The following is a 23856-nucleotide window of genomic DNA, read 5'->3' as shown; positions in this document are numbered from 1 at the left end:
TCCACCACTCTTCTGCAACAAATCGTGGTGATAAGGAGGTGTCGGAGCTGAGAAACAATAGACCCGTCACTTTATTTATACTAAGCTGCAAATTTGTCAGATTCTTGGGAAAGTGTAAGTGATGCTGACTCTTTTAGCCCGTTCCAGAGCCTCCTGTACTGTCCCTGCATCTGTTTTACACTTTTAAGGGAAAGTTATCTTCCTTGGAAGTGATAAGGGTCTTTGAAAGAATCACTCCAGCACTTCATGGGAATGAACACCCAAGACTTTATCATGCACCAACTAAACCCAATTTCACCCATTTTCACACATACTCTTCTGTGCTTCCCATAATTTATTGCCCTATTTATTGACTGCCTGCCTTTGTAATATACTGTAGAATACAGAATGTTTTATTTTTGTGCTTGTGTGTAATCCCACTTGGATAAAACTGATCCTGCTTTACACGGAATCTCTCTGTTGAGTTGTGTGGCACAGAGAATGAGGCTGCTGACTTCCTGGGGACTTGTAAGCTCCACATGGCTCAGATACCCCCTCGCCCACAGAGCTGCTCCCTCACTGCAGTGATTTCAGTGGAGTTCTGGAGTATGGTCTCATCAATTTACAGCTCCTCTTGCGGGGGTATCACAGCTCTAAGTGCTCAGCTGTGTAGTTTATTGTAGAGTTATGCAGTCTGCAGATAGTGGCCTGCACCCTGGGCTGTGATATTGCTTTCTTGCTCACCCTGGGAGTGAGTGACAGCCCTGAGAGACCTTTCCCCCGAGGCACTCTGCAATCAGAGCCCGGGCTCAGGGCTCGCTGCAGGAATTCAGGGAGGTGTGACATTTGCTCTGCTGACATCAGCTGCAGCAGCCAACGGCTGAAGTGTGACCACACAGACCCTTTCAAAACCATCCACGATTCTTCTGAAGCCATTTGCCAAGACAAGCCATTCACCTTGTTAGGAGTGATAATCCAGCATTAGGGAGATAATCCGACATTTGCTTTTATCATCTCATTTCTGCGGGCGCTGCCGTGGCAGAGATCTGCCCTCCCTGCCTTCCCCTGTCCTCCCCTGACTGCACCGATGGCTCTGCAGGGAAAGCTGGGCCTCAAAACCAATAAAGAACCCCCTGCAATGCCCATAAATATGTGAAGTCTCACTGTAAATTCTCAAGGGAGCACATGGCAAAGCAGAGCAGTGCCTGCCCTCTGGGTCTGTCGGAGATTCACTCTCTGTCCTTGCCTGGCAGAGATTTGCTGGAGCCCAGCAGAGTCTGGAGTGTTCAGGTACAAACACAGGCCCTGTGTCATCTCATCAGCTGCGTGTGAACTTCTACAAGATCAGTAAAGCTGCCAATAAATACCAGTGGTGGTCCTTCAGAACCAGGGGCAGCCAGCCTGCTGATGTATCTTCTCTTCATGAAGAAATGAGGACTGTCCTGCTGGTGGAGGAGGATTTCAGCCAGAGTTTGGGGTGAAGGAAGTAAAGCTGTGTCTCACTGTGCTGTTCTGGGAGAAAACTGAGCATCTCTTGAATCCTTCAGTTGCACCTGAGATCAGAACTCCTGGGAGGGGTGTTTCAATCACCAGGGGGGTCTGTCAGGGCCCCACAGCAGCTTCATGAGCAAAATCCTGCCTTTGCCTTTTCAACATAACCATGCAAAGGCATTTCTTGGATGTTCATGCAGCTCAGTGACAGATCAGAGCGAAAAACCAGGGGGCAGTTGTTCCCTAAAGAGCTCTCCCCAAGCAGCAAGTCAAGGCTGTTTCTGCAAGTTCAGAGGTGCTTGGCTGTCCAAGTAGACACAACACTCACAAATAACAGGGTGAGGGTGTGACAAGAGCCAGGGCTGCCAAGCTGGGAGTCCCAGGAGTCCCTGAAAAAAATGTTCTAAGGCCCTGAGAAACCGTTCCACTGCATGTTTTCATTTTCTTTGTTTCTATGTTCCTTCCATCCATCCATCCATCCATCCATCCATCCATCCATCCATCCATCCATCCATCCATCCATCCATCCACATTAGTGTGTGACTTCTGTTTCTAAAAGACTTTATTTGTCACATTAAATTCTGCTGTGCATTGATTCTCCTTTCATTTCTGATCTATTTTATCTCTGTATTAGCAGATGTTTGACTTAAACCTTCAATTCAATCTTAATTTCAGAAAGGTTTGGGAAAACATGGCCTCACTGTGGAAGTATCTATCTTTCCATCCATCCATCTCTGAATTATTGTAAGCCACTAAAGCAACCCTGTCTCACCCAAATCATCAATGTCAGTAAGATTTTTGCTTTCATCTGTTTCTAGGGGAACATTTAAGAATTTGTGAGCAGCTGTGCAGCCCCTTTTTGCTGGGTGCTGTATAAAACTCCAGGCAGTGCTTTCAGGCTAAGCAGGCAGGAGCAGGCAAAGGGGTGGGAGCAAAACAAATTATCCCAGAGAGGAAGAGGCTGGAGAGCAGCTCAGCGAGGGAGCTGAGGGAAGAGCTTTGGTCTTGGGTTACTGCTCTTAAATGCTCACACAGAGAGCCTCCAGGAGAGCCTGAACCCCAAGACAGGCTCCTCACTGCTGGGGCTGTGCAGGGACAGTGACAGCTGTGTCTCCTGAGCCAACACTCAGCACCCAGGGCAGATTTCACCAAGCACTTGGAAGGCTGAGGTTCCCTTAGGGGATCCCTATCTCTGAGCTCTCTGCACGTGGGCCACAGTTCCTCAAATAGATTTGTGCCCAGAGCCCCCGGGCTGTCCCTCCCCGGGCTGTGACCCCAGGCTCACTCTGCAGATGGAGGACAAACATTCCCCCTTTGGGGGGCCAAAGCTGCCAGCTCAGCGTGGCTCTGCTGGCCCTGCCCTTGCCCTGGGCTCTTTGGGGTGCTCTGAGAGCCTGGGCACAGGCAGCTGTCCAGCCAGGAGAGCAGGGCACCCCTCTCCTGGCTCTGCCCATCCCATTTGGGGGTGCCCAAATGCCAATCCCTGGGGGGAAAATTGCATTCCTCGATGTTGTGGGCACATCTCTGTGCCCTGCCAGGTGAGCAGCACCCTCTTAAAGGCATGAGGTGAACCTCCCAAAACTGAGCTCTCTCAGGAACAGCCATCCAAAGCAGCAGCCAGAACCTATTCCACATTTCTCCTCCCCAAAACTGCTGCCCTGCCCTTCTGAGACTGCTCAGAGAGCCAGGCAAACCAGAGCCTGCAGCAGTGCAGAATCTCCAAAGGAAAATGTGAATTTTGACAGCCCCAGGCAGCTTGGTGCCTGGGCTACCCACAGCACAACGGCAGAGCTGGAGTTTGGGATTTTCTGTGACACACACTGAGCCAAAGCTCTGCAAAATCTACTGGGATTTTAGAGAGGGGGAAAAATGAAAAAAAAAAAAAGAAGAAGATTTCGTGGCACTTGAACATCTGCTTCAAACATTTGAAAAACTACAGCCCAGTGTTAATTTAAACTTCCTTATAACCCAGTTCAACATTTGGAGTGCAAACACTGTTAATAGGATGGGAACTGGGGTGGTGGTGATTTGCTTACTATATTGGGAAACAAAACCAGAACAAAACCAGCTTGAGATAGAGCTTTTGTTTATGTTGCTGACCCATCTGTCTTCATTAATGCATTATTTACAGGAAAAGTTAAAAAATTAGCTTCTGCTCCCTCTTCAAGTGCAGCAGCAACAAATAAAGGCTGAATGGTTCATTTGCCCTCGACTAAAAATGGAAATTCTTATCAGCACCCCTGGGAGGAAGAGGTTTATGATGTGCAGAGTATTATTGTTGGGTATTAGTGCCTTTGGCCACAGCTGGGTGTTTCCAGCCCAGGCAGTGTCAGGGCAGCCAGCGAGGTGCTGTGTCACAGAAAACAGAAAACAGCCACAAAGCATCACCCTCATCTTACTCCAAACTCCTGCTCTGACATTAAAAGCAGAAATGCTGAGGTTTTCCCCTGTAATGGTGGGATTTCATGGGTGGGATTTCCTGAGTCTGGGTGGGATTTCATGGGTGGGATTTCCTGAGTCTGGGTGGGATTTCCTGGGTGGGATTTCCTGGGTCATGGTGGGATTTTCTGGGTCTTGGTGGGATTTTCTGGGTGGGATTTCCCAGGTAATGGTGAAAGGTTTGGGGCTGAGCCCTGGTGTGGCCCAGGAGTCCCCCAGGTGTCTCTGGCCCTGAGGACATGTTCAGTGGGATTCTGTTCCCAGCACAAGCTGATCCACCTCCTGCTCAGCATTTCAAGGGTTTACCAAGACTTTTGGTTGTATTTTTTCAGTAAAGGCAGGAAATAGGAGGGATAAAAGCAATCAACAAGGCTGCAATAAAGGAAACTATAGGAGAGGAATGGATTTCCGTGGCACAGAGCAATGCTTCCTGAACAGGAAGGTGTTGGCTTGTTCCCTATCTCCAAATATTTTGCTTTCTGTGGTGAGCACCAGACACAACACTCTGTGTTTTAATTCAGCTGGGTTTAGATGGAATAAATGCTGCAGCAGCATTTATTCAATATTAACACTGAGGAATATTCAGTAGTAACAATCTGAGGAGGCTGAAGGGATGAGGGCTGAGGGATGCTGCCTGCAGCTCTCCAGCTCCCCAGACAATGTCCTTCAGCCCTGTGTGACTGAGCCTGTCCAGGCTGGGAGCTTCACATGGTGTTGAAAATGAATGTGTCGAGTTAAGTGAGAAGGTTTAGACACAGGGTGGTCTCTGCAATCAGGTACAGTAGCTGGCTAGCAACAGCAGCTAAACAACAGCCCAGCCTGCCAGGGAGCTCAGGTTTATGTTGGCTTTGCTGTAGCAACTCCTTATCTGGCAGAGATTAGAGCAGTTCCCATCAGTTGTTGTGGGATTTGGTGGAATCCGTTTCCTGAGCTGTCACCGGGGCTGCCCGGGCACCGTGGGAATGCAAAGCTTGGGGAGGGCAGAGCTGCAGCTCTGATCCAGCCCTGGCTGCCTCACCACGGCCAGGTTGGATCAAAATTTATCTTAGAATTAGTTGGATTAAATAACTCATTGTGTTCTTCAAATGTATAAAATTTAGGTCAGAATTAGATGAAATAAATTTAGGTTAGATGTAAGGAGTTGTGAGGGTGGGCAGGCCCTGGCACAGGTGCCCAGAGCAGCTGTGGAGCCCCTGGATCCCTGGCAGTGCCCAAGGCCAGGCTGGACAGGGCTGGGAGCAGCCTGGGACAGTGGGAGATGTCCCTGCCATGGCAGGGGGGGCACTGGGTGGGCTCTGAGTCCCTCCTGTTGATCCACAGGAACCTGAGCCCACACTCCTGGAGACCCAGGGGCTGAGGCAGAGGCTGGAAAGGGTTGGAATTATTCCAATTTGACTTTCAGCACTTGGTTACTGCTGAAACAGACACAAAACAGCAACATCATGCAAATGCAGCCTGCAGTCCCAGGTATTCCCTGGAGCTTTGCAGCAGTTTTGATGTGATTCTGGCAGGGAAAGCAGCTGCTTCCAGCCACAGTGCTGAGCTCCCTCCTTTCCCCTCGGGATTTCTTGTTCTCTGCCCATTGACAATTCACACCAGCTGCAATTTTGGCCCAATAATATTGATTGTGTGTCTCGTGCTTCCTCTGCGGGCCCTAATTAGTGCCTTGGAGATAATGAGCAGGGAGTTAATGGCAGGGGAGCGGGGCTGCCCCTCTCCAGCCCTGACACTGCTCAGGGCACAGCACTAATGAGCTCCCAGAGCTGCATTAACCCTGCTCTGGCTCTGCCTGGCCTTGCCCACAGCAGCCCCCGCGGGACTGGGAGCCACTGGGACACAGGGAAACCTCTGGGATGAGGAACAGCAGCTCTCTGCCCACCCTGCTCCTGCAGCACCCTGCAGGGGTGAAGCACTGTGCTCACCCACGGGCACCCGCGGTGCCAGCGCTCCTGGCCCAAAGCTCCAGCCCAGAGCTACACAAAGGAGGGGCCAAGCCTGGGCACCAAGTTATCATCACAAACATTTTAGTGTAAGCTGGGATTCAGGACCCCCAGGTCTTGGTCTGGCTCTGCTTTGTATGTGCCCTGCAGGCATTTCCAGAGGCTCCATCACCTCCGTGCCTTTGGGAAAAGCAGAAATCTGCCACCTCCATGGCCTGACCTTCACTGGGACAGACAGAGGGACCAGTCTGAGCTCAGCTCTCAGGTGCAGACTGGGACAGACAGAACCAGTTTGGTTTGAGCTCAGCTCTCAGGTGCAGACTGGGACAGACAGAACCAGCTTGGTTTGAGCTCAGCTCTCAGGTGCAGACTGGGACACACAGAACCAGCTTGGTTTGAGCTCAGCTCTCAGGTGCAGACTGGGACACACAGAACCAGCTTGGTTTGAGCTCAGCTCTCAGGTGCAGACTGGGACAGACTCAGTTTGGTTTGAGCTCAGCTCTCAGGTGCAGACTGAGGAATCAGTTTGGTTTGAGCTCAGCTCTCAGGTGCAGACTGGGACAGAGAACCAGTTTGGTTTGAGCTCAGCTCTCAGGTGCAGACTGAGGAATCAGTTTGGTTTGAGTTCAGCTCTCAGGAGCAGGACTTGGGCCCTGCAGGATCCTGGTGCAGGACCATGGCCCAAGGGCTCCCTGCTGGGGTCCCAAAGCCCAGAGAGGATGGGGAGGTCAAGCAGGGGAAGCAAGGAGCAGCCTGAGCCCTGCTGGGCACCACCTGACACACAGAGCAAAGGCTCAGCTGCAATTTTAGTTTTAAAAGCCATTTCTTTTAAAAGCCATCCTGCTTGCCCTCACTGGTGGATGAGCAGGAGAGGATCAGGGGGCTGAGAGCAATTTAATCTGCCTTTCCATGCCTCCCTGTGCCATCCCTGACCCCACACCAATGCCTGTCCACTGCCAGCAAGGGGACAGATCCAGCCCTGAGGAGATAACGAGTCTCTAAACACGTGTCCCACGTCTCCTGCAAAGTGTAAATGGGATTTATCCCTGTTTCACACTTTACAGAGCTTTCTTTCCCCTGGGCAGGAGGGATATAGCAAGGGAGCAGCACGTTCCCAGTCCCCCAGTGGGAACATCCCTTCCCAGGGTGTGACAACACTCCAGTTTCCAGTGGATGTTTTGACCTTTCACTCCTCAGCGCTGTCTGTAGCTGCTGTGTTGGGAACAACTGTCCTTGGGGTGCTTGGCTGACCTCCTGACTCCTTTTGGAAAGGCATTTCCATGGAGCTCTCAGCACTTCAAACCAGCACCAGACTTTTAGTGGCATCAGAAATGTGGATGCATGTGAAGGGAACACTTGACAGCGCTCAGAAATCCATCCCTGGAGCTCCAGGAAGGGACAGGCGGGGTAAAGGTGTCGCTGAAAAGACTCCAAAGCCCCCGGTGGCCTTGGGGGATGAGTGTGGATCTCACCCAGAGCACGTGGAGCTCAAGGGGAGCCTCTCGGGCTGGATGGCAGCCTGGGCCAGCCTTTATCAGGGAGACGAGGAAGGAAACTCTGCCAGGGAAAGGAAAGATTTACCCCTCACATGCTCAGGATGCAGCTGCCAGGCCAGGACTTATCCTGGCTTCGTTAGCCAGAGGTCAGAGCTGGCCCCTGCCCCCCTGGCTGGGGGAAATCTCTCCCTGGTGCAGAGATTACAGGAACCTGCCCTGTTCCCAGCCCCTTATCGGGACATTGTGTGAAGAGGGCTGAAATATCACATCGTGGTTTTACGCGTGATAAAGCAAATTTTCACAAGCCACACCAGCGGCTGCTGATGGGGCCTCGGCCACCCCGGGCTGCAGGGGGACCCTGGGGACAGGGCTCTGTGTGAAAAGGGCTTCTTGTGAGCCTTCCTCCCCCCGATGGGCTCAGGAGGAAGACACCGGTGTATTTCCTTCTCTGTTCACCTGGCTGCCTTCTCTGCTCTTTCCCAAAGGCTGAGCACACCCTGCAGTCCTGCAGGGGCAGCACCAGCTCTGCTCTGCCCCACAAACCCCACCCAAACCTCATTTGCTGAGAACCCCAGCCCTGCTCAGGGGAATGACCTGCTGGGGAAGCTCTTGCAGAGGAAAGGGGGAACTCCTGCTGCCCTTGGTGGGGATCCTCATGTGGGGAGATGTTGGCAGCAGGGACCCTCCAAAGAAAATGCAATGAGTAAAATCCTCCAAGGACTGGAGCACAGCAGCACCCAGGCCTGCTTGAACACCTCCCAGCTCCTAAACTTGCAGGCTTTGGGTTTGGGACAAGGATTTCCTCCAAAGAAGAGCTCATTTGGACAACTCTGAGCCCCTGCCACCCTACATGCTCCCTGGCATCATCAGACGTTTCTTTTTTCCAGGTTAATTTTCCTGCAGGCCTCCGTGGTTTCATAAATCCTGGTGCTGCAGCAAGGTGGCAGGAAAACACAGGGGAAGAGGGACAGTGGGACTGCTGCCAGCCTTTGGGACACTTTTTCCTCCCCACCTGGCTGAAGAGTTGTTGGTACACCCAGCCTGGCATGTGTTCTCCCCAAAATCAGCCTGGCTTGGGGGTCTCTTTCAGCTCCCACGTAAAGGAAGGGAGGATGGACTGCATCACTCTGGAATTCCGGGGAGAACAACATGTTCTCCCTGCTCCTGGGGCCTGGACAAGGCCTCCTCAGCCATGGCTGGACACTTCCTGCACGTCCACCTCGCCTCCCCCAGCAACGTGCTCCTCTGGGCAGTGGCCAGGCTAAAAAAGGAAACTTCCTATCGTGCCAGAAAGAAAACTTTGATAAATATGAGGGGATAAGTCACAATAAGTGTGACTGGCTTGGGATCCAAACACAATCATGAGGGAAGGAAAGTTTTATTTTCTTGCCTCTTGTGCCTACCAAGCCTTGGATACCAGAGAGTGAATTCCTAAAGGAATTTATTTAGTGAATACCTGAGAGGAGCAGAACAGACTTTCTGCTCTAGCACAAAGAATGCAGCGAGGGGGGGAACTGAAAGGATGGCCTGAAAGGTGCCTGACTTTCATCCCACACTGCACAATTTGACAGTTTTGGATGCAATGGGAGCTGAGGTTTAACAGCTCTAATTTGGAAAGCCATGTCACATTTAAAGGGAGAGGAAAATCCTCAGCCTGATCTCAGGGTTATCACCTTGGTAAAGCTCTTGTGTCCTCACAGTGCAGTGGGAGGGTTAAGGGGTGAAAAATGTCTTTTTGGAGGTTTCCAAGCCTACAGGACAGGGCTGGAAAGGATCTTTTTTCTCAGTGGTAGACACTCTGTTGTGCTTTTATATGGCAGGAGCAGCATCACCCTCTGCAAGGGATCCAGAGTCAATGCCCAAAACCTGCTGAGCTGAAAGGCCCCCAAACCCCCAAAACCAGAGTTCATAATGTCCCCTGCTCCAGGAACAGGAGAGATTTTCTGCTGCTCCCTCCCCAAAAGGTTCCTGGCCTGGCTGCAGAAACAGAGGGAGGGAGGAAATGCAGGCTGGGCAGCAGGCAGTTTTTGGGGATCTCACCTTCTGGGGTCTCCAGCAGAAGATGGGCAAGTGCAGAAAATCCAGAGCAGGCTCTGGGCTGAGCAGAGAGGACCCCCAGCCCCTCAGGGATGAAGAGGGGGCAGTTTCACAGGTGGTTCTCTGTCTCTGGAAAAAGCTCGTTTTAAAGAAAAGAACTCCTCATCCTCTTACAGCACCCAGCAGCTCAAGGTGCCCGTGGCTCTCTCCCCTCCAGGCTCTCAGGAACTTCCAGCCCACCTGACCTCTGCTGCAAAGTCTCTCTTGCCCAGATGACCTCTGCAAACCCTGCAAATGTTAATGGGTGGAATATCTTCAAAGAGTCCCTCAGATCCTGCAGCCGGGGTTGTTTTGCCTATCGGAGCGGAAGCGCAGGAATGCGCAGTTTATTTAAACACCGTGCACTTGTCCTAATCGTGGGGATTTCTGAGCCTCAGCCAAGCCTTTGCACGTCATTACAGTCTGCTGTGAAGGAATTATTGGCCTCTTCACACTTTTGATCTTTGCAGAAAGGAGCGTGTGGCATTTCCAGCCCAGATGTTCACGATGCTGGACGGAGAAGTTTCTCCCCAATGCCTCACGCTCACACTGCTGAGGAGCTTCTTGCAGAGGTAAAAACTTAAATAAACACTGAAGCAGCTCTGTCAAGGTCATCTGGAATCACAGGAAAGACTCGTGAAGTGGTGGCAGACGCTTTGGAACCTCTGGTCTGAGTGTGGGGGTCCATGGATGTTGTGCCTGTGGGAATCTCAGACAGGCAGCTGGAGCAGGGACACTTCTGTTCCCTCTCGTGAAGGCACAGTGGGTCCAGAACCCCAACTTCTGAGTGCAATCCTGAGTGAGCAGCAGGAAGTCTTGGCCTGTGCTCCAGGTAACCTGAGCAGCTGGCAGAAGAGCTGAAATAAACACACCCAAAAAAGCTAAAGGATATTTCTGACATTTCCTGGTTCAGAGCATCAACCAGCCTCTGAGCTCTGCTCTCCTTCCTCCCCCTCGGCCTGTGGGCAGGAGCAGGACCCTGGACAATACAAGTCCCTGGCTCTGAACCTGCAATTCCTGAGCATTCCTGCAGCTGCATTTGGTGTCTGTGAAAAGCTGGGTGGCACCTCCTAGTTGGTTTTGGCCCCAGTTTGACTCGTGGCTTTAGTTAGGTTTTGTATCTCCTCCTCGAGCATCCTGGTTTTCCTCTCCAGCTCCTCCCGCGAGCGCTCCACGCTCATCAGCCTCAGCTCCAGCTCCCCACTCCTCTTCTTCTCCTGCTCCAGGTCCTGCTTCAGCCTCACCACCTTGGCCCACACCTCGTAGTTTTCCTTCTGGAGGCTGCAAAGGGAAACAGAGCATGAAAGGATTGGATTGGGTTGGGTTGGGTTGGGTTGGGTTGGGTTGGGTTGGGTTGGATTGGACTGGATTGGATTGGATTGGATGGATTGGATGGATTGGATTGGATTGGATTGGATTGGATTGGATTGGATTGGATTGGATTGGATTGGATTGGATTGGGTTGGATTGGACTGGATTGGAAAAGAGCTGGGAAATCATTTGGCTCTCAGGGAGTCTAACCTCAGACTCCCTCAGCACCAAAACAAGCCAGAGGTGCTGCCCTGAGCCCTTAGTGGCCACACAACTCAATGATTCAATAAATGTAATACATGTGTGTTGATAATGGGATAATAATGATCATAAAACAACAATATGTGGGGCTGAGGGTTACAGCCAATGGTGTAATAATGCTGCTGGTGAATTCTGAAGAGTCTGATGGTCCAATTCATAACAGGAATTAGGACAGGAGTTATGCAGAGGACTGCAGGAACACTGCAGTGCCCCTGAATGGTGTGTAAGAGCTAGGGAGCATTGATGTTGGAATAATGCATCACCCACGGCTGCAGTGCAGCACACTGATCTGCAGCCAGCCTGCTAACAGCTGTGTTTTATCCTGGATCACTGCTATGACATCCTGCATGACCTGCTGCTGAACAATCTGCAGCACGAGCTGCTCCTGCAGTTACCTTTCCATCTGCCCCTCGTAGTCACTCCTCTGCTCCTCCAAATCCTTCTCCAGCTTGTGGATGACGCCTTGCAGGAACTCCCTGCTGTCCTGCTCAGCTCTGGGCTCCTCAGCAGGGCTGCTGCTGGGGCTGGCAGGCTCCTTTGGCTCGTGGCAGGGGCTGAAGCAGGGCAGGAATTCCTTCTCGGAGGTGCTGCTGGCAGGGCTGGGGCTGGAGCCGCTGCCCTCCCCGCTCTCTGCCACGTTGCTGTCACAGCTGGCAGCCCTGTGCAGGTCCAGCAGCTTGAAGAGATCATGGGACAGCGTTCTCTTGTGTCCCTCACAGCCCACGGGGCGTGGGCTGCTCTTCCAAAAGTCACTGGAGAGGACATCACTCCTGTCCCTGCTGCCCTTGTCCCCCGGGGCTGCCAGGAAGGATTTCCTGCTGGGTAAAGTCTGGGTTCTTTTCCTTGGCTGAGTTTTCCACGCTCCCAGCGTGGCTGTGGGCTCCGGGTCCTCCCCAGGGACACTCGAGGTGGCAGCTGGGGCAGGGCTGCTGCTGAAATTGGGGTGATCCCTCTGCAAAACAGAGCCCTGGAGCAGCCAGGGCACAGGGCTTTACAAAGGGCACTCTGGAACGAGCTGGCCACACTTTTCCATTAAAACCCACTTCGGATGGCACCACATTTACCATTTTTGCAGGGATCCTTTTGAAGCAAAGCCTTTAATCCTCAGTGTTTTCCCCTCACCAGCCTGAGCTGGAAAGGTTTCATGTGCTAGGGCCAGAAAGCTTTGGGAGTTCTCATATTCCCCAGAGCAGCAGATTTTCCACAGGAAAGTGGAAAGTTTATCTACATCATTTTCCTGATGTAAATATTCCAGAGGTGACAGATACAGCTTTTGAACCCATAAATAGCAAATGCTTCCAGGGCTCTCTGACCTGTCAGAGCCTGCCACAATTAACCACCCCTTTAATGAACGTAGGTTAATTTATTTATTTATTTAACAAACCCAGCCTTACCATCTGCCTTGGGGTGGAGCCCCTGGGGTCCTCTGCAGCCCCCCAGCCCACGGAGCTGCGAGGGACAGGAGCTTTCTTCTCGTTTTTGGGGGCAGGTGGGGAGGGAGGCACGTCCTTGGCGGGGGGAAAGAGCTTCTGGTGGTCACTGATCATCACTGTCATCACCTTCTGCACCTGGGGCGTGCCTGGGGGAGCAGAGATGTCAGGGCAGGGCCAGGGGGACCCCTGCCCCACCAGGGCTTGAGCTCTCTGAAATGGACGTGCAACAGAAAACAAGCAGTGGGACCAGAAAGCCAAATGAAGTAAAAGTGTGGGAAGTGGGTTTGTGGAAAATTCTCAAAACCTGACAGAAGATTCACATAGTGAACCTCTATATACAAACCTTTAGTGACTTAAAAATACCAAAAAATAAGACAAATGTTGTTGGAAAAAAATTAAACGGAAAACAAGTTTCAAAAAATAACTAAAAAAAAATTATTATAACAAGACCCACAAAAAGTGATTTTAAATTATTGACTTTAAAACATTTACAACGTAGTGTAACTAAGACTAATAAACCAAGAAACACTTATAATATATTGTCATTAAAAAACAGTTAACTTCTAACTGTAATAAAGTGAATTATAACATCTATATTACCTCACCCTTCACAGAAGACTAAAAATAGAATAAAATTTTTTAAAACAACTCTCAGTTACCCCATCTCTAAGTCAAAAAAATATATATATATAATCCAACATAAAAGTAAAGGAGCACCCACATTTCCCTGAGCTTCCTCTGCTCCCCCAAGAAGGATTTTACACCTTCCTGCTCTGAGCAGCTCAGAGATGGCCTCAGCAAATCCCTGAGCCTGCTGAACTCCACGAGGGGAGTTTTTGTCACTTTGTCAGTTCCTGGGGGGGTTTTGTCACCACAAACACAGCCCAGCAGACACAGCTTGGCTCTGCCCTGTGCCCGGGCACAGTTCTGCCTTTCCTTCAGCTCCACCACAGAAAATCTTTAATTCGGAGCCTGTGGATGCCTCAAAATGGAAATATCCTCCAGGATATTAAAATTACTCCATATGCCTCAAAATATTCCATATCCTCCAGGATATGAAGTTACTCCAGGGGTCCCTCTTACCTCTCATGATGACTGCAGGGTCCTCTACCCTGGGCCTGATCAGGTTCACCCCCATCACCGTGGCCAGGTTGTCCACACTCATCTTGTTGACGCTGGAGTTCAGTTGGATTTCATAGAGAAACCTGCCAGGATTCCACAGCGAATATTTCACATTTCAGAGGTGGGAGATGGCAAAAAATCCTGGTGAAAAAGCCCTGATTCATCCTCCCAGTCACAAGGACAGAAACCCTCAGGACTGAGCTGGTACCAGAATAAAGGAGGGGCTGCTCCCCTTGGAAACAGCTCAGGAAGGAAGGGAATCCCCTCCTCAAATCCCCCCAGGCTGGGTGAGACCTGGAGGTTTTGGTGCTCGAGGCTTTTGCCCAGGAAAGCTACACCTGGCCTGAATTCCCAGGGATTTATGGGTGACCTTGAGGGTGGTGATTCATGCTCAGGGGGTTTATCCCAGGGGCTGGAATTCTCCTCTACCAAAATCAGGACCTGGTGGCTCCAAGGGGAGCAAAGCACAGCTTAGGGAGGCTCTGCCTGGAGGGGCCATCCCTGGGGTGCCGTTTCTGCTCCCCAGCACCAAAGCTGAGCTGCCCCTGCCCCGTGCAGGGCACTGACCTGCAGATGTAGCTGAGGAGGTTGTAGTTGTCTCTGGGGAGGAGGGACAGCTGCTTCAGGAGCTCCTGGTGGCCCTGAGTGGTGAAAAACAGCTCCAGGAGGGTTCACAGGACCCAAGAACTGCTCCTGGTCACCCCAGCCATGCCTGTGCGGGGTGTCCCCAGCCCTGGGACAGGTCCAAACACGTGTGATGGCACTCGGGGGTGACCCTGGGGGTGGTGGTTGATGACCTTGGGGATCTTTTCCAAACTCAGTTATTCCATGACTCTGGTTCTGGTTTGCTCCCCTTGGAGCTCCATCTCTCCATGGAATGTTCTGCAGGGCTCAGCAAGGAGGGGCAGCCCCAGCAGGAGCAGGGTCCCCCCCAGCCCAGCCCCAGCTCTGGGAAAAGCTGATCCTGCCTCATCTCCTCCAGCATCTTGTGGACATTCAGGACATTTTTAACCCCAAAGAGAAGCAGAAATCGAAGCTTTAAAATTCACAGATCCCTGTGGCCAAGTCGGGAAAACCCCACTGGCTTTGGGGCAGTTTTTCTTTTTAATTTTTTCCCTTTTTCTCTCCCCAGATCCCAAAGCCTTGCTGTGTGCCCTCGGCCCCTGCAGCTCACAGCGTGCCCTGGCACTGAAACTGATTTTAAGGCCGGGAGGAGGAAAACAAAAGCACCTCTACCTTTGTCTCGTCAGCCTCCAGAGCCTGCCCACAGAGCAGGAAATCCTCGTACTGCAGCCAGGGCACCACGGGCTCCGGCAGCTCCCGCAGGTACAGCTTGAGCAGGGAGGCCACGGTGTGGACATCGGTGTCCCTGCAGGGAGCAAGGGACACTCAGAGCCAGCAGGGCGCGACACAGGGACTGCCTCGACCTCCCCGCCCTGCTTTGTGAACCTAAAATCACTTTTCTTTGTGGCTCCTGCTGGATCCCCTCTCCTCCTCAAGCCCCTTTGGATGCTTCCTGATGGATTCCCTCCTCCTCCTCAAGCCCCTTTGGATGCTTCCTGATGGATTCCCTCCTCCTCCTCAAGCCCCTTTGGATGCTTCCTGATGGATTCCCTCCTCCTCCTCAAGCCCTTCTGGAGGGTTCCTGATGGAGTCTCTCTCCTCCTCAAGCCCTTTTGGATCCCATCTCCTTCTCAAACCCATCTGGAAGGTTCCTGCTGGATCCCCTCCTTCTCAAACCCTTCTGGAAGGTTCCTGCTGGATCCCTGCTGGATCCCCTCTCCTTCTCAAACCCTTCTGGAAGGTTCCTGCTGGATCCCCTCTCCTTCTCAAACCCTTCTGGAAGGTTCCTGCTGGATCCCCTCTCCTTCTCAAACCCTTCTGGAAGGTTCCTGCTGGATCCCCTCTCCTTCTCAAACCCTTCTGGAAGGTTCCTGCTGGATCCCCTCTCCTTCTCAAACCCTTCTGGAAGGTTCCTGCTGGATCCCCTCTCCTTCTCAAACCCTTCTGGAAGGTTCCTGCTGGATCCCCTCTCCTCCTCAGGCCCCTCTGGATGCTTCCTGATGGATTCCATCTCCTCAAACCCTTCTGGAAGGTTCCTGCTGGATCCCCTCTCCTCCTCAAGCCCCTCTGGATGCTTCCTGATGGATTCCATCTCCTCAAACCCTTCTGGAAGGTTCCTGCTGGATCCCCTCTCCTCCTCACACCCCTCTGCAGGGTTCACGGCTCCTGCAGGGCTCTGGGGGTGGCCCTGGCTGTTTTGCCCCGGCCCTGGGGGTGGCATGGGGCAGCAGTGTCACCTGCTGAAGGAGGGTCTCTCCCCGGCATCGAAGGCGTCGCGGAGCTGCCGGACCAGGCTGTCCTGGCCGGGCAGGCGGAAGATTCCCTCCTCGGCCACGCCGTGCTCCCGGATGAACTCGGCGCTCTTCTGCACCACCAAGGGCACCAGCTGCTGCCCAAACCTCTGCTCCTGGGCCATGGTCTGTGCCAGGCACTGCCCGAACACCGCTGGGGACACGGCTCAGCTCAGGGTGTGCCTCTGGGCTTTCCACACTCTGGGCTGCTACAAAACTCTCAACTTGACACAAAGTGTCTGCAGCTCTCCTCACTGCATTCACTGGGGTGGAGAACCGAGGAAAGGGGGGAAAAACCCTTCTCCCACCTCCCATTCCAAGTAAAACCCTTTTCCCAGCTCCCATTCCAAGTAAAACCCTTCTCCCACCTCCCATTCCAAGTAAAACCCTTCTCCCACCTCCCATTCCAAGTAAAACCCTTCTCCCATCTCCCATTCCAAGTAAAACCCTTCTCCCACCTCCCATTCCAAGTAAAACCCTTCTCCCATCTCCCATTCCAAGTAAAACCCTTCTCCCACCTCCCATTCCAAGAAAACCCTTCTCCCATCTCCCATTCCAAGAAAACCCTTCTCCCAGCTCCCATTCCAAGAAAACCCTTCTCCCAGCTCCCATTCCAAGTAAAACTCTTCTCCCATCTCCCATTCCAAGAAAACCCTTCTCCCAGCTCCCAGCTCAGTCAGGCAAGACCCCTTCCAGGCCAGAACCAAGGACAGCACTGCAGCTTCAGGCCCCAAAAGTAAAAAACAGCAAACTGAGGCTCCAGGGAGGGCTCAGAGCCCCTTCCAGGGGCTCCAGGAGAGCTGGAGAGGGGCTGGGGACAAGGACAGGACACGGGGAATGGCTTTCAGCTGAAGGAGGAGAGATTTGGCTGGGATGTTGGGGAGGAATTCCCAGCTGGGAGAGTGGGGAGGCCTGGCACAGGTCCATGGCTGGGTGTGAGGAGGGTGAGGGTGGGACCCAGGCAGTCTGGAGAAAAAATGGGGGCAGAAAGGATGGAATTCACAGAATTCACAGAATTCATAGAATTCACAGAATTCACAGGAAGGATGGGCTGTGACCCAGGGAGGCTGGAGTAAAAATGGGGGCAGAAAGGATGGAATTCACAGAATTCACAGAAATCACAGGAAGGATGGGCTGGGGAAGGCAGGGGCAAAGCAAGGAAATCAGCAGGTGAAAACAACATTTTTTTCAAGGCTCTTTCCCTGAATGGGAGTTTTTTCTCAAGAACATTTTCAGGGTGAGAAAGGAGGCTGAAGAAGAAGATGAAGCCAGGCCAGAGATGTTCATCCTCGGCTCTCCTCAGCACTGCCCCTGTTTGCATCAGCCCCAGCACCAGAGGAGCAAGAAAAGGCGGGGGGAAAGCAAAGCAAGGAAATCAGCAGGTAAAAACCAACCAAGGAAATTAGCAGGTAAAAACCAACCAAGGAAATCAGCAGGTAAAAACCAACCAAGGAAATCAGCAGGTAAAAAACAACATTTTTTCAAGGCTCTATCCCCAAATGGGAGCTTTTCTCAAGAACATTTTCAGGGTGAGAAAGGAGGCTGAAGAAGAAGATGAAGCCAGGCCAGAGATGTTCATCCTAGGCTCTCCTCAGCACTGCAGCCCCAGTTTCAGGGGTTCCTGAGCCAAACCCCCCCAGCTGCATTCCCAGGACAGAATTCCCCGGTTTTACCTCCCGAGGCCGAGCCCAGCGCCCTCCGGAGGGATTTCACCCACTCCTCCAGCTCCGCCTGCGAGCTGGCCATGAGCACGCAGGGCTCCTGCCCCGCCCGCGGCTGCTCGCCCGCCACCCCTGCCAAACAGAAAAACACATTCACTGGGCAGGAAAACTCCTTTACAGGGCAGAAAAAACACATTCACAGAGCAGAAAATACTCATTCACAGAGCAGAAAATACACATGTCCAGAGCAGAGTGGGGTCTCCTCACCCGGGATGATCTCGAAGATGAATTTCCCTCCTTCCTCGGGGTTGGTGGGCAGCACGTTGATGGAGCTCCCCTGGAGAGCCAGGCAGCCCTAGGGCACAGCAGAGCCCTGAGTGCCACCTCTGCCAGGCCAGGGGGCACCCAGGGACAGCCCTGCCCTCCCACACCTTGCAGGACATCATTTATACAGATATATATCTATGTAATATATTCCTCTGTGTGTATATATATTTTTTTTTCTGTATATATATATATATATATATATATATATATATATATATATATATACACAGATATACTCATGTGTGTGTATATATATATTTTATATATATATATATAAAATCTATTTTTATATATATATATACACACAGATAAATTCACATGTACATATATATACATATATATTCCTATATATATATATATACACAGATATACTCATGTGTGTGTATATATATCTATAAATCTATACTCGTGTATAAATATATATGTTAGTGTGTATATAAATACAGATATGTTCATATATATATACTCATGTATATTATATATCTATAGTATATATATGCAGATATATTTGTGAATATATGTACAGATGTATTTGTGGAGATGCACTACAGGGATTTCAGAGCAGTAAGGGCACTTTGTAAATGCCATTTTTTTCCACTGAAGTGATTCTCAGAAGGAGAAAACCACTTCTTTTTGCTCTTCCCTATTTTGATCTCACTTCTTATCTTCTTTTAGCCCTTGTTGGGAATGGAAGAAGAGAGAAAACAAAGGATAATGGACTTGGCAAATATTATTATTATTATTATTATTTTAAATTTTGTAGAGAGAACAGCTTTTGCAGCAGAGGGGACTTTTCCCTGAATTTTTTCCAGAAGAGAAAAAGGTGGTGAGTACTGTAAAAGTGAATTATGGCATGGAGAAAATGGTGAGAAAATAATAAAATAAAACAAAGTAAAGTAAAGTAAAATAAAATAAAATACAAAATAAAATAAAATAAAATAAAATAAAATAAAATAAAATAAAATAAAGTAAAATAAAATAAAATAAAATAAAATACAAAATAAAATAAAATAAAATAAAATAAAATAAAATAAAATAAAATAAAATAAAGTAAAATTAAGTAAAATAAAGTAAAATAAAGTGAAATAAAATCTAAAATGCAAAATGCAAAAAAATAAAATAAAATAAAATATTAAATTAAATTAAATTAAAATAAATTAAATTAAATTAAAATACATTTAATGGGCTCATGGAATCCCGGAATGACTTGGGTGGAAAGGCCCCGCAGTGCCACCCCTGCCATGGCAGGGGCACCCCGGCGGGACCCCCGGCTCCCCCAGCCCCGAGCCCTCGGCGCTGCCGGCCCCACCTGCGGCTTGGCCTCCTCCTCGTCCTTGTAGTAGAGCAGCTGCTGCCCGCGGAGCACGAAGAAGCGCAGCTGCCAGTTCTTCACGATGGAGCGCTGCTTGCGCAGCCAGCCCAGCTTCTGCGGCCGCGGGAGAGCCGCGGGCTCCGCGCTCAGCACACTGCGGGAGCGGGCTGGGGACACAGGGACACGGGCTGGGACACGGGGACAGAGTGTGGGGACACAGGGACACGGGCTGGGGACACAGGGGCACGGGCTGGGACACAGGGACACGGGCTGGGACACGGGGACACAGGCTGGGACACGGGGACATGGGCTGGGAACAGAGGGACACGGGCTGGGAACAGAGGGACACGGGCTGGGACACGGGGACATGGGCTGGGACACGGGCTGGGACAGAGGGACAGAGTGTGGGGACAGATGGACACGGGCTGGGACACAGGGACACGGGCTGGGACACGGGGACACGGGCTGGGGACACAGGGACACGGCTGGGACACGGGGACACGGGCTGGGGACACAGGGACACGGCTGGGACACGGGGACACGGGCTGGGACACAGGGACAAGGGCTGGGGACACAGGGACACGGGCTGGGACACAGGGACAAGGGCTGGGGACACGGGGACAGAGTGTGGGGACACAGGGACACGGGCTGGGACAGAGCGACACAGGCTGGGACAGAGGGACAGAGTGTGGGGACACAGGGACATGGGCTGGGACACAGGGACACGGGTATGGGGACAGAGGGACAGAGTGTGGGGATAGAGGGACAGAGTGTGGGGACAGAGAGGGACAGTGTGGGGACAGAGGGACAGAGTGTGGGGAAAGAGGGACACGGGCTGGGACACGGGGACACGGGCTGGGACACGGGGACACGGGTATGGGGACACAGGGACAGAGTGTGGGGACAGAGGGACATGGGCTGGGACAGAGGGACAGAGTGTGGGGACAGAAGGACACAGAGTGGAGACAGAGGGACACTGTGGGGACACAGGGGCACGGTGTGGGGACAGAGGCACAGGCCAGGCTCTGGGCCCCACGCTCTGCCGAGCCCTGGCCCCGCTTGCAGAGGAAGTGGCTGCAGTGGCTGCAGTGGCTGCAGTGGCTGCAGTGGCTGCAGTGGCTGCAGTGGCTGCAGTGGCTGCAGGCTGAGCTTCCTTCTGCCTGCGTGGGAGCAGCTGCCTCGCAGAGAGCGCAGGGCCATCGCTGGGGTTGTGTTTGGGGTTATTCCAAGGAGGGTGTGGGGTCTGCACCCTCCCCGGGGCAGCAGCACAGCAGAGTGACCCAAAGGCTTTGGAGGTCCCAGTTCTGCTCTGGGGAGGTCCCAGTGGGGCAGAACTCACAGTTGTGGGGCTGGGAAATCTCCAGGGATGGAAAAACACCAGCATGGTTGGGCACTGGGCAGAGCAGTGTCCCTGTCCCCTGTTTGTGTGGCCCCATGGTGGCACGGCCCTGGGGCACCCCCAATGCCTGGCAGGGGTCACTTCCAGGGGGATTTTTGGCTCTGCAGCCCCCCAGAGCCAGCCCAGCTGGGCAGGGTTTGCATTTTTGGCTGCCAGGCAAGAATGAAGCCATGACTGCAGGGCATGGGGGCTGCACTGGGTGATTTCCTGAGCTGGAGAACCCTCAGCAGCCAGAGCTCCAATCTTCCCCTCAGGGGTGTCCCCACGTCCCCTCCCAAAGCCCCCCAGGGCAAGGAGCCCCTCTGGGGGAGCCCCCTGAGCGTTTCCTGCCCCAACAGACTCCAGGGCTGGGCATTTCCTCCAAACCCTCCTCCCCCAGCAGCGAGAGCTGCCCCAAAACCAGGAGGGCAGGAGAGAGGCCACGGGGCCACCATGGCCCAGAGCCTCGGCCTGGGCAGGAGCCCCCCCTGGCACCCCCATTGCTGGGGAACTGCAATAAATAAACAGTGGAAGGGGTTTCACCAGGGAATTTCTGTTTCACTGAAATCAATTTCTTTGCAGTTCTCCAAACGCTGCCTCAGGCAGGGCTGGGGGAGCAGGGGAAGTGTCCCCAGGCCATGAGGAGCCAGGGAGGGTGGTGGCAACCTGCAAACATTGCAAACATTTGCAAATGTGACTTTCACATTTCTGCAAATGAAGCCACAGCAGCCCCGGAGACAGTGCAAACACACAAAGCCACACAGAGTCACACAAACACACAGAGTCACACAAAAACTCACACAAACTCACACAAACTCACACAAACTCACACAAAAACTCACACAAACTCACACAAACTCACACAAAAACTCACACAAAAACTCACACAAACTCACACAAACTCACACAAAAACTCACACAAACTCACACAAAAACTCACACAAACTCACACAAAAACTCACACAAACTCACACAAACTCACACAAACTCACACAGACTCACACAAAAACTCACACAAACTCACACAAAAACTCACACAAAAACTCACACAAACTCACACAAAAACTCACACAAACTCACACAAAAACTCACACAAAAACTCACACAAACTCACACAAAAACTCACACAAACTCACACAAACTCACACAAACTCACACAAAAACTCACCCAAACTCACACAAAAACTCACACAAACTCACACAAACTCACACAAACTCACACAGACTCACACAAAGTCACACTCACCCAGCAGCTGGAAGCTGCAAAAAGCACCAGGGGTTTCACCACAAGCAGATGAAATAAAAAAAGGCAATATTTTCTTGAAATAAAAAAAGGCAATTCCTGGTACCAACCCAGGCTCAAGCCTCTGTCCCACCCCCACCCTCTGCTCACCAGCACCCTTGGTGTGCCCTGGCCTTTTTTTCTGACTTGACTTCACCCACTGCTCCACAGCCTCTGGGCAAAAACAAATATTAATTATCCCAGGAATGAGGAGTGCAGGGTGCCTCTGTGATAATCCGTGGGCATTTCTCCCCCAGCCTGGGCCTGAGCCTTTGTGCCCCAGGAGGGGCCTGGGTGGTTTCAGTCCCCCCAAACCCGGGTTTTGGGGGCAGCAGCCCTGTCCCCCTGTTCCTACAGCATCCTCGCTGACAAATTTGCCAATCACTTCTTTGAAATCGTCTGCTCTGTCTCTAAAGTGGCACCAGGGGCCACTGAGCCAAAATCTCAGCTGGGGTCAGCCCCAGGGCCCCCCAGCCCTGCCCGGGCCCTGCAGACATGGAGGGGCACCAGGGGCCTGCACAGATTAGCCTCACGGAGGAACCCTCACAGAGGAACCCTCACGGACAGGTACCAAGGAACCCTCACCAAGGAGCCCTCATGGAGGAGCCCTCATGGAGGAGCCCTCACCAAGGGGCCCTTATGGAGGAGCCCTCATGGAGGAGCCCTCACCAAGGGGCCCTTATGGAGGAGCCCTCATGGAGGAGCCCTCATGGACAGGCACCAAGGAGCCCTCACGGAGGAGCCCTCACGGAGGGGCCCTCACGGAGGAGCCCTCACAGAGGAGCCCTCACAAAGGAGCCCTCACAGAGGAGCCCTCACCAAGGGGCCCTTACGGAGGGGCCCTCACGGAGGAGCCCTCACCAAGGGGCCCTCACCAAGGGGCCCTCACAAAGGGGCCCTTACGGAGGGGCCCTCACGGAGGAGCCCTCACAAAGGAGCCCTCACAGAGGAGCCCTCACAGAGGAGCCCTCACGGAGGGGCCCTCACAGAGGAGCCCTCACCAAGGGGCCCTCACAAAGGAGCCCTCACGGAGGAGCCCTCACCAAGGGGCCCTCACAGAGGAGCCCTCACAAAGGGGCCCTCACGGAGGGGCCCTCATGGAGGAGCCCTCATGGAGGAGCCCTCACCAAGGGGCCCTCACAAAGGAGCCCTCACGGAGGAGCCCTCACGGAGGGGCCCTCATGGAGGAGCCCTCATGGAGGGGCCCTCACCAAGGAGCCCTCACAGAGGAGCCCTCACTGTACCTATTTTTGCAGGGTCCATCTTCAGGTTGAAGTCCCAGTTCCGTGGCAGCTTGAGGGACATGCTGGATCAAGAAAGTTCTTTTTTTTTCCTCTTTCCTCAAGGTGAGCTCGTTTAGGAGAGGGGCTGGATCCAAGCCCTGCTGGTCCCCTGGGGGTCCCCCCACCAAGAGCAGCAGCTCGGTGAGGCTTGGTTTGCCAGCGAGCTTCCTGCCTCTGAGAGCAGCAAAAACCCCATAAAAGTCCTTTCCTGCCCTGCTTTCCTGCCCAGCTCCGGCTTGCCCAGCCGTGCTCTCCGCTGGTGCCAGCTCTGTCCCCCCTGTCCCCTGCCCAGGCCCGGGGCCGCCAGCCCAGCCCGGGGCCGCTCCCCGGGCGCCGCTCGGGGCATTTGAGGAAGTGGTGTCAGCAGCTCTGCGTGTCCTCCCGGGGCTCCCAGAGCTGCCCCGAGCAGGAACAGCCCAGCCCGGGGCCCTGCGGGTGCCCTGCAGAGGGGCAGAGCTCGGGGGAGCCCAGGGTGACGCCGGTGCCCGTCCTGGGCACCCCCAGTGGCACCGGGGTTGGGGTTTGGCTTTTCCATTGCAGCCAGAGGGGGATGGAACAGGGAGGAAAGGACGTGGAAACCAGAGGGGAGAGCACCAGGGCATGGTGGAGATGTGGAGTGGGCTGGAGGGAGCTCAGAGCCCACCCAGTGCCACCCCTGCCATGGCAGGGCCACCTCCCACTGTCCCAGGGGGCTCCAGCCTGGCCTTGGGC

The 23856-nt window shown here is 52.8% G+C and overlaps 1 protein-coding gene across 2 annotated transcripts; it reads right to left on the bottom strand.

The window, feature by feature from the left end:
• Positions 1–8707: 8707 nt before the first annotated feature.
• Positions 8708–23518, bottom strand: ARHGAP25 (Rho GTPase activating protein 25). Of its 2 annotated transcripts, XM_059870715.1 has the most exons (11): positions 23107–23518; positions 19200–19369; positions 17831–17918; positions 17576–17695; positions 15849–16056; positions 14785–14917; positions 14116–14189; positions 13510–13631; positions 12388–12572; positions 11389–11960; positions 8708–10702 (listed from the first exon to the last, which is right to left on the bottom strand). In XM_059870715.1, the coding sequence occupies exons 1-11, from the start codon at positions 23165–23167 to the stop codon at positions 10492–10494; spliced, it is 1944 nt and encodes a 647-aa protein (XP_059726698.1). In that variant the 5' UTR covers positions 23168–23518; the 3' UTR covers positions 8708–10491. The 2 variants fall into 2 exon arrangements, with proteins under 2 accessions (XP_059726698.1, XP_059726697.1); XM_059870714.1 differs by lacking the exon at positions 23107–23518 and having other exon boundaries at positions 19200–19670.
• Between the last annotated feature and the right edge of the window lie 338 nt (positions 23519–23856).

The sequence above is a fragment of the Haemorhous mexicanus genome, chromosome 30 (assembly GCF_027477595.1).
Source record: "Haemorhous mexicanus isolate bHaeMex1 chromosome 30, bHaeMex1.pri, whole genome shotgun sequence".
Taxonomy (NCBI): domain Eukaryota; kingdom Metazoa; phylum Chordata; class Aves; order Passeriformes; family Fringillidae; genus Haemorhous; species Haemorhous mexicanus.
The sequence above is the reverse complement of the archived record's forward strand: the minus strand, read 5'-3'. Positions and strand labels throughout refer to the sequence as shown.

Coding starts and splice junctions, on each gene's coding strand:
- ARHGAP25 (XM_059870714.1), bottom strand. CDS start 19,571: ATGTCCCCGTGTCCCAGCCCGTGTCCCTCTGTTCCCAGCCCGTGTCCC. Junction 16,057..17,575: donor GCTGGGCTCGGCCTCGGGAG/GTAAAACCGGGG, acceptor CCGTGTCCCCAG/CGGTGTTCGGGCAGTGCCTG. Junction 11,961..12,387: donor GCTCCACCCCAAGGCAGATG/GTAAGGCTGGGT, acceptor TGGCTGCTCCAG/GGCTCTGTTTTGCAGAGGGA.